This window comes from Lagopus muta, chromosome 12 (assembly GCF_023343835.1).
Source record: "Lagopus muta isolate bLagMut1 chromosome 12, bLagMut1 primary, whole genome shotgun sequence".
Lineage (NCBI taxonomy): Eukaryota > Metazoa > Chordata > Aves > Galliformes > Phasianidae > Lagopus > Lagopus muta.
Genome location: NC_064444.1, coordinates 17,884,448 through 17,893,880, shown reverse-complemented (window position 1 = coordinate 17,893,880; position 9,433 = coordinate 17,884,448). Strand labels below are relative to the sequence as shown.

Here is a 9,433-nt window from a genome sequence, read left to right as displayed (position 1 = left end):
CTTCTGTACCTTGGAATGCTCCAGTCCAGGGCAGGACGGCCCCGAATGAGACCACGGAGCCCAGTGGCTTATCAAGAACAGATTTATTTAAAAAGTGACAATCACGTATTTCATTCGCTGTGGAGCTCTGCGGCACCCGCAGCCTGTGGCCTCAGCCCCTGCCATCGCTGTGGGCACACGGAGCATGGGATGGGGAGGCAGGGGCTGGCCTGCAGTGGCTGCAGGGCTCTGGCAGTGCTCACCGAGCTGCCACGTGGCTGAGAAATGCCCGAGGTGCGTCCCAGCGCGCGGAGTCAGGCGTGGGGAGTGCGTGGTTAGAAAACAAAACAAAAAAAATACAATAATAATAATACAAAAAACACCCAAGTCTCTAGAAAACGTTGATTCTCGCACAATAGAAAATAGATCTGCATCTGCCTGATTTGGGAAAAGCGATTTGGTTTTAGGTCTAGTGCTGATTGCTGCCCTGCACGCGGCTGAGGTCAGGGCTTCTTGGCGTCCTTGTGTTCCGGCCGCAGCGCCCGGGGCAGCTTGGGGTTGATGAATAATCCTTTGAGGAACAAGTCTCGGACAAAATAGGGCAGGTAGCGGTGGATGAAATACATGAGCCCAAGGCCCTGCCCTGGGTAGTAGCGCACGGCCGGGTTGGCAGCCAGCAGCCCGTCCGTGATGCTGTTCACCACCGCGCTCAGGTCCTCCACAGCCACCTTCATGAACTGGATGAACTGCCGGTTGATCTCCTCCACGTAGTCCTCGCCGTAAGCCTGCAGCAGCTCCCGGGGCAGGCGGGCCACCAGCTGCTCCTTCTGCAGCTTCCAGAAGTCTGGGTCGCAGTTGGCTGCGAAAGAGGGACCGTGTGAGATGCGTGTGGTCCCACGCTCATAGGGGTGCCCACAGGGAGAGAAGGGAGCACCTGCCGGGATGGTCCCTCTAAAACCCAGTGGAGGTTTGGAGTGATATACAATGGAGTGATAGCGGGTGTTGTGAAAGGGAGAGCCCAAGGGTGGTGGGGATGGGTTGAAGCTTGACTCTGTGATCTTGGAGGTCTTCTCCGACTTTCATAATGCTGTGATTCCAGCCATAATCCCAGGACAGTGGCTGGGGCTGCCCCTCTCTCACCTGTTTTGAAGTACCCGGGCAGGATGAGGCTGACTTTGACACCCCAGGGCTGCAGCTCACTGCGGAACGTGTCCATGAGCAGGCTGAGCGCAGCCTTCGACGCCCCATAGGCTGCCAAGCAGGGGAAGGGCAGGTCACCTGTAGGGAGAAGCACAGACCCACGGCTCTCACACATGCACAGCGAGCACCCCGTGGCTCAACTCTACTCTGCACAACACCTAAGGGTACCAAAAACCCAAGCAGCGATGCTCATCGTGCACCTGAACCCTCTGTGCTGCGGAGCTGGTGCATCCCGGTGGGGCTCCCAGCCCCACATCCCTGTGTCCCACGGGGCTGCTCACCTGCTGGGCTGCTGACGGTGACGATGCGGCCACCAGCGGAGCGCAGGAGGGGCAGCAGCCCCTTGGTGAGCTCCAGTGAGCCAAAGAAGTTCACCTCCATGCAGGTACGGAAGTTGCCCAATGGAGAGAGCTCGGCGTCGGCAATGATGTCGTTGAAACCGGCGTTGTTCACCAAGCCCCAGAGACCTGCGGGAGAGGGGTGCTCTGAAAAATGGGATAGCACCGTGCTGGGGGGCTTTAGATGGTTCCCCTGTCCATGGGAGCCCTATGTGGGGAGCATCAAGACAAACCCTTTGGCATGGCCAAGGTGGTGGCCCATAGCGAGGTTCCCATGAACACAAGTGGAGGACCTGCATGGGTTGGTTGGTTGCCAGGATGCATCCATGGATGGGAGGTCCTGGGGTTGTATGGAGTTCCCGGGATGTAACCATGGATGGGGACACAAGTGGAGATACTGGGGGGTAGCACTGTGCTCAGGGGGCACCAGCTGCTCCCACCCACAGGAGCCCTATATAGGGAGCGTTGGGATTACATCTTTGGCATGGCTGTAGCCAATTTGGTGGCCCATACGGATGTATCCATGGATGGGGACACCAGTGGACGTCCTGAGGGGTTGTATGGGGTTCTCATGATGCATCCATGGATGGGGACACCATTGGAGGTCCTGGGGGGCTGTAAGGGATTTCTGTGATGCATCCATGGATAGGACAGGAGTGGAGGGGCTGTATGGGGACGCCACAAGCTCCCACCTGTGCCATTGGTGTGGGCTTGGATGTGCTGCAGAACGCTCTGGATGTCCTCAGGCTTGGTGAGGTCCATGCGTAGCAGTGTGAGCCGGGCTGAGCAGCTCCTCTGCAGCTCCTGGGCGCCAGGGCCGCGTGGATCCAGCACGCTGGCGAAGACACGGAAGCCCAAGGAGTCCAAGTGCCGCGCTGTCGCCTGCCCAAAGCCCGAGTCGCAGCCTGCAAGAGCCAATGGTAGCACTGTGATGGCTGGGGACGGCCATGCGGGGACCCCACAGGGACGTGACCTTGTCCCAGGGCACCTGCAGGTCACGGCGCTGTTGTTTTTTGTCTCTCACACGGGAGGAAGAAAACACTCCTTATCAGCAAACCCATCGCCCCGCTGATGCTGACAGCTGATAAAGGGCTGAGCGCGGGGGGGACCCACGAGATGGTGGCACGATGGGCTCTGAGCCCTGCGGTGACACATGGGGACCTGCAGTGTCCCCACCTCCACCTCTTGCGAGGCCAGGGAGATGTTAGATGGCCGAAACCGCCCAGGGGATTGGGAATAATGGGGACGAGGGGAAAGGGACTGTGTGTGCTCCTGTCCCTTCCCAGGCTCCGGGGCACCCCCAAGGGATGCCCCACGTGGCAGCACCCCAGCCGGCCCCGTGCCCGAGGGAGCCCTGCGGGAGATGGGGCTGAGAGCAAACAGGCGGCGTGGAACAGCGCGTTCCCAGCTGATGGCAGCGCCGATAGCGTGGCCCCATTAACCATTAACAGGGAGTGCTGCTGGGTTGGCCCCAGCTGCACCCTAGCCGGGCACCGCGGGTGCTCCTGGGGACAGCTGCGCCACACAGGACGCTGTGCACAGGGGGAACCACGTAGGGTTGGCCCACCCAGCCCCCACTTTCAGTCATAGAAAACTCAAAGCATGGACCTGTAAACGGCCACACGCTGTGCCTGGAGTCCACAGCCCGATAAGCATCGTGCCCCCACGTCCTTCACTGCAGTGCCATAAAGCCATAAAGAAGCTGGGGTGCGTCCCCCCATTACCCAATGGAGCAGGAGAAAACCACAATAAAGATAACGCCATCAATGGCAATCATAGTGTGAGCAGCTGCCTCCTGGGACGGGGGCACAGAATCTGTCCTGCTCTCAAAGCACAGCAGCACCTCCGAAACCCAACAGGAGCCCCAAACCCTGTCCTGCAAAACCAGGCTGCAAGTGGGGCTGATCACCTGTCCCACGCATCATGCAGGGCTCCTGAAGTGTGATGAGCAAAGCAGCAGCTTTGGGGCTGGCAAAGACCTCGAAGCAAACAAGCGTTGCACGCTCACCCTCTTGCATGCTCATTGCATTGCATGCTGAGCAGATTGCACGCTCACTGCATGGCATGCTCACCTGGCACGTTCACCACCTTGCACGGTCATCCTTTTATGTGCTTATCACCTTGCCTGTTCGTCCCTATGCACGGTCACTCTCTCCTCACCTTGCACGCTCATCGTTCTGCATCCCCGTTGTGTGGCACTCTCACCACCCTGCATGCCTATTGCACTGCACAATCATCACGTGCAATGCACTGCATGCTCATCACCCTGTGCACTTCCCACCTTGCACGCTCGCTGCATGGCACACTCATCCTCTGCACATCCATCACCGCTCACCTACTTTTCTCCCAGCACATTTTTGGGAGTCGCTCAAGGACTTGCAGCACCTGGAGCTCCTCTAGGTGGAAAAAACCCAAGGAGTGCAGAGCAGCAGCTCCTGCACTGCAGCCACAGAGTGTGCATGGTGCGAGCCTCAAGGCCGTGAGCAGCACAAGGGGAGCCGGGCGCTGAAGCCAAGAGGATTAGAGCTGAGCTGCTTGTTGTCTCCAGGGGCTCACGTGCAAATCCTGCCCGGGATGCCAAGGCAAACAGGCAGAGGGTTGGCTCTGAGATGAGCCCTTCTGCCAGGGCCAGGCAGGGACAGAAGGATTCCACAAGCGGTGCCCACCCCAAAAACCTCACAGATAAGGGGAGAACAGCAGGAGGGGATGCTGGAAGGATGCAGATATCAGTGAGGACGGAGGGGTACAGCGTGCATCGTCTGGATGGATAAGAGGACACTAAGGCACAGATCAGACCCCAAAGGATGGGGAAGAGCGAGCACAGCCACCCAATGGGGAACACCCAGAGCGAAAGTTGGATCTGCACAGCCCTGCTGGGGACCACCCCAAAGGCATGGGGTGGGTAGGAGGAGGCATGGAACAAAAGCTTGTGTGTGTGTGTGTGTGTGTGTGGAGCACAGCCCTGCAGCCAACACCTCCCGGATGCCGGGCGCGCTTGGAGAGAGCAGCACTCCGCGGGTGATGTCAGCCCACGCCGAGGGAACACATTCTTGGCAGGGCTGCGGCGAGGGAGGGGACCACACGGCACCTGTGCCCACAGCAGCTGAGCCACCCCGGCCTCTCCGTCCCCTTTGCCATGCCCCGGGAGCTGCCCTGCGCCCATGGGTGCCAGGAGACGCACCCCATCCCTCGGTTGGTTTTTAAGGTTGGTCACACAGCTCCTTTTTGTTAAATGCCTGGATTTCAATAGGATTAATGTGGAATCGGCCCTGGCTCACATTTGACCCAGCTCTTACAGGAAAAGGATGTTTTGGGTTGGCTGCTCTTAGTATTCGTGGGACACATCAACCGTGGGGATGCACCAACCATAGGCTATAGCGCACACGGGGTGCACCACATACAGGACACATCAGCAGTGGGTTACAGCATCCATGGGATAAACAGCCCATAGAATGCGTCATCCATGGGATAAACAGCCCATGGGGCTGGACACCCAAGGGACACATCCACGGGACGCACCACACGTGGATCACACCAGCTGTGGGATGCACCATCCCTGGAACGCACAGCACAGGATACAGCAGCCATGAGACACATCATCCGTAGGGTGCACCATCCACACGTCCCCCATGTCCAGAAAGCCACAAGAGAAAGAACCAAAACAACCCCACAGGGGCTCTCTGGGACCCGATGCCCTGAGGAGGGGGCAGGAAAGGAGGTGGCCGGCTGTGGCAGGCAGATGGGATGAATTACAACGGATCAGCCGAGCGCTTACGGAGCATTATGTGCCATAACCTCCGCCTGGGAGGATATGTTTCACTTAACGAACCTGAGAGAAGCGGGGGAAAATCTGATTTCCTGCCTTGACAACCAGAGGCAGCAGCGAAGACAGAGAAGAGCCCTGAGGATGTGAGCAGGGCTCCCAAATTAAGGCCCATTTGGCAGAAGCAGGCACTGGCTGCAGTACGTCAGCATCAGGGCCCCGACATCACCAGAGCAGTGGGGACACAGTGTGCTGGTCACTGTCACCAAGGCCACCCAGCTGCCTTCCTGCACCCCAACACGCATGGCTGCGTCACCGTGGGTTGCTAATGGGGTCACTAATGGAGTTATGGGGTAATGCAATTACTTTCGTGCAGCCAGGACATGGATGAGCCCAAGCAGTGCCAATAGCATGCTTGAGGACAAGCCACCAGCAGCCTGCTGAGAGGCTCCAATTGGACCAACCCATGCTCCAACGGGGCCAGCAGGTGCAGCAGTGGCAGGTGTAAGGCATCCCAAGAGTTGGCCCAACCCAATGGGGAAAACTGTGGGCTGAGGGCAGCCCAAGAGTTGGCTCAACCCAATGGGGCACACCATGGGCTGAAGGCAGCCAGGCAGGGGAGCAACGGGACACACACCACTGAGTGAGTCCCATTGGGGCCATGGGGAAGCTCAAAAACAACCACAGGGGAGGAAGCAGCTCCCCTGAGCCAGAGCTGCTACGAAGTCAGCATTTCGCAGAAAGAGCATACAGGGAATTTCCTAGAAGCAGCACTTCAGTGCTGGAGCAGAGCTTTCAGCACAGGGTATCACACTCCCCGAAGGAACATCAGAGCATCCTCTGTGCTCGGTGCCCACGTGCTGCTGCTGGAGGCAGCGATGGGATGCTGAGGGCAGGGACAAGCGGTGACAAGGATCTGAGCACAAACATCGGGCAGCAGCACAGGCTGTACCTTTCATCAGAGCTAATGTGGGATTTATGTCCCCCCAAAAGAGGAAGTTGTTGTGAAGAGCCTCAGCGATAAGCGGGTGAATAATGGCCAGCAGAGGGAACACGGCGAGCCGGGAACACGATGGTGATCCATCAGCAGGAGCTGTCGCTGGAAGGACACGCAGCACCAGGGAAGCCACGGCCATGGCAAACCAAAGCTCTGAACTAGAAGGGGGAGATTGATGCTAGATACCAGAAGGAATCCTTCACTATGAGGGCAGTGAGGTCCTGGCACAGCTGCCTGGAGAAGCATGGGCGACCCATCCATAAAGAGGCCCAGGGTCAGGCTGGATGGGGATGAGGTCTATGGGAGCGCCCAAGCCATGGAGAGGTTGGGTGGGCTGTAAGGTCCTTCCCACTGGGGTATTTTGGGGGTAGAATTCTACACGGGGCATAAGGCACTGTCCCGTTTGTCCCATTGGAATGGCACCAAATGCCCATCACACATCCTGCCCATCCTCACACTGCCATCAGGCTGAGCCCGTTTTCTCTTGCAGTGCACGGGCAGCTCAGTTTATTTGGAAACACAGCTCCTGGAACCACGGGCCGTTGGGACCTGTGAGCTATGAGCCCATCTCTCACAACCACTCCCTAGCCAACACTGCGTGCAGCTGAATCTGCGCAGGGCTGTGTGCCTCACAAGGTCATCTGGGGGGTATTTTCCCCAAAAATACGCAGGAGCAGCTGGACTGAGCTGGGCTGAAGGAGGGCAGCACCCCATCACAGAATCTCCCAAATTGGAGGGGACCCACAGCGATCACAGGGTACAACTCCTACACACAACCTCCTGCACAGGACAGGCACAGCTGGTGTGTGGAGAGCAGTGACACCCAACCATGGGCCACAACCCTGCCTGGAAGTAGAGCCAAGGAAGGGAACAGCCAGGAGTTGTAGTAGCCTTAGGATGGCATTATTAGGCTCCTTCCAACCCAAACCATTCCGTGGCGTGGCTCCAAAGGAAGAACCCACAACCCTGGATGCACACTGAGCACAGCACCCATCGCGCCCAGCTGTTATTCACAAGCACCATCACTGAGTGGCTCCAAATCTTCACTCTCAACCACTCAAAACTGAGAAATCAGGTGTGGGGCAGCACCAGAGCCCCGAGGTTGGGAGAGATAGGATGCTGCTGCGACCACAGGGAAGCATCTGCACCTCCACAGCCCCAACATCTGGATGGAATCACTGCCTCCAGCAACCACCAGCTGCTCCAGCATCTGGCAAGGCCGCAGGACGGGGCTGCACAGCTGCTGCTAACCTTGAGCACGGTGTTAAGCTCTGACCCATTTCAGGTCCTTAACGGGGACCGTGAGCCCCAGCAACGTCCCGCTCTGCTCTTAAAGAGATGCAAAGCGCCGAAACGTGCAGCCCGGCACCGCCAGCACCGCATTTCTCCCCTGGAGGTGCTTCACCTCAGCACCCACAAATCGAACCTGCCCAACCACAAAGCATTTACTGCCGAGAGCAAACACGGCGGGGCCGCAGGTGTCACTGTGCTACAGGGTGAGAACACCGTGTTCCAGCACTGAGTCACCGTCGCATGGCTGATGCCAACCCCAGGCTGGGTGAGCCCCATGGCACCGTCCTGCCCCACGGCTGGGCTCAGCTTTCCCCTTCTCTTTGGAGCTGGTTGGATGTCAGGAGAATGAGAAGCGAGGCTCTGTATAGAGAGGTGGAGGTGTCACTGTCCCTGGAGGTGTCCAAGAACAGTGGAGATGTGGCACTGAGGGATGTGGTGTGAGTAGGTTTGGACTTGGGGAACCTGAGAGGTTTTCTCCAGCTTTAATGATTCGGTGATTCCCTGGGTCTGCTCTCCAGAGCCCAACGGGACGTCAGGGCAGCACCAAGTGTGCCCACAGCTCCCTCCCTGCAGCCCCACGGCCAGGAGGAAGGCACTGTACACACCTGTGCATGGCTGATGTCAGTGCCCCGCGGCACCGGGCTGCCCCGCGGCCCGGACTTTAGGGTTGAATCATTCCCTCCTCCTTGGGGCTGCCCTTCTCCAGAGCTCAGCCACCCTGAGTACCTCCGCAGGGCTGCGAGAGAGAAGGGAACAGACTCTTTAGCAGGGTCTGCTGCGATAGGACAAGGGGAAACGGATTCAAACCAAAGGAGGACAGATTTAGATCGGAGATAAGGAAGAAGTTCTTTACACTCAGGGCGGTGAGGCAGCGGCTGCACAGAGAGCTGATGCCGCCCCATCCCTGCAGGCAGCCAAGGTCAGGGAACGGGGCTCTGAGCACTGATGGAGCCGCGGGAGCCTCTGCTCACCGCGAGCGCAAACGGCCTTTCGGGTCCCTTCCAACCCAGGCGATTCTACGAACCCTCCCCGGGCTGGGAGGCACCCGCACACACCGGGACACCCCACGGAAGCGCAGCCCCCCTCCGAGAGGAGCGACCCCGGCGCCGTCCGCGCGTCTCCCCGGCGAGCAGCGCATCCCCGGAGCGCATCCCCGGCACCACCCGGAGCACCCCGGCACCGCACCGCGCTCACCTGTGACCAGCACCGCCCTGCCCTCCACCGGCAGCAGCCTCCTGCCGGGCGCCCAGCGGAGCAGCAGGCAGGCGGACGCCGCGGCCAGGGCGAGCCCGAGGGGCAGCGGCAGGCAGGCTCGGCACAGGCTCTGCACGGCGGCCAGCAAAGCCAGCGGCACGGCCAGCGCCCGGCCCAGCACCACGTCTCCCCGCGCCGCCCGCAGCGCTAAGCCGCCCCCCAGCGCCGCCCACAGCGCTCCGTACGCCCACCGCTCCGCTCGCTCCATGTGATGCGATGGGAAAGGATGGGATGGGATGTTCAGCGCCGGCCCGGCCCCGCCGCACCGGCCGCGTGGTGCCACCGCGGGGAGCTTATAGCGGGGGGGGGCGGGAGGAGAGGGGAGGGAGGAGTGGGGGGCGGCCAATGGGGGGAGCGGAGGGAGGGGCGGGGAGGGAGGAGCGGGCTCGGCACGGCTCGGTTCGGTTCTGCTCCGTTTGGCACAGTTGGGTTCGGCGCGGGTAGGAGCGGCTCGGCTCGGTTCGGCACCGCGCGGGGCTCAGCTCAGCTCAGCTCAGCTCGGCACGGGTCATTTCGGTTCAGTGCGCTCCAGCTCGCTCCAGCACGGTTCGGTTCGGTTCTGCTCCGTTTCGGTTCAGTTCGGTTCCGTTTGGTTCCGTTCAAGTTGGC

At 59.8% G+C, this 9,433-nt stretch overlaps 1 protein-coding gene across 1 annotated transcript; it reads right to left on the bottom strand.

Annotated features, from left to right (window-relative positions):
• Window positions 1-66: 66 nt before the first annotated feature.
• Window positions 67-9,105, bottom strand: HSD11B2 (hydroxysteroid 11-beta dehydrogenase 2). Its single transcript, XM_048958488.1, has 5 exons — window positions 8,765-9,105; window positions 2,210-2,422; window positions 1,461-1,646; window positions 1,120-1,257; window positions 67-838 (listed from the first exon to the last, which is right to left on the bottom strand). Exons 1-5 carry the CDS (start codon window positions 9,030-9,032, stop codon window positions 483-485), a joined length of 1,161 nt encoding a protein of 386 aa, XP_048814445.1. The 5' UTR covers window positions 9,033-9,105; the 3' UTR covers window positions 67-482.
• Window positions 9,106-9,433: the final 328 nt, after the last annotated feature.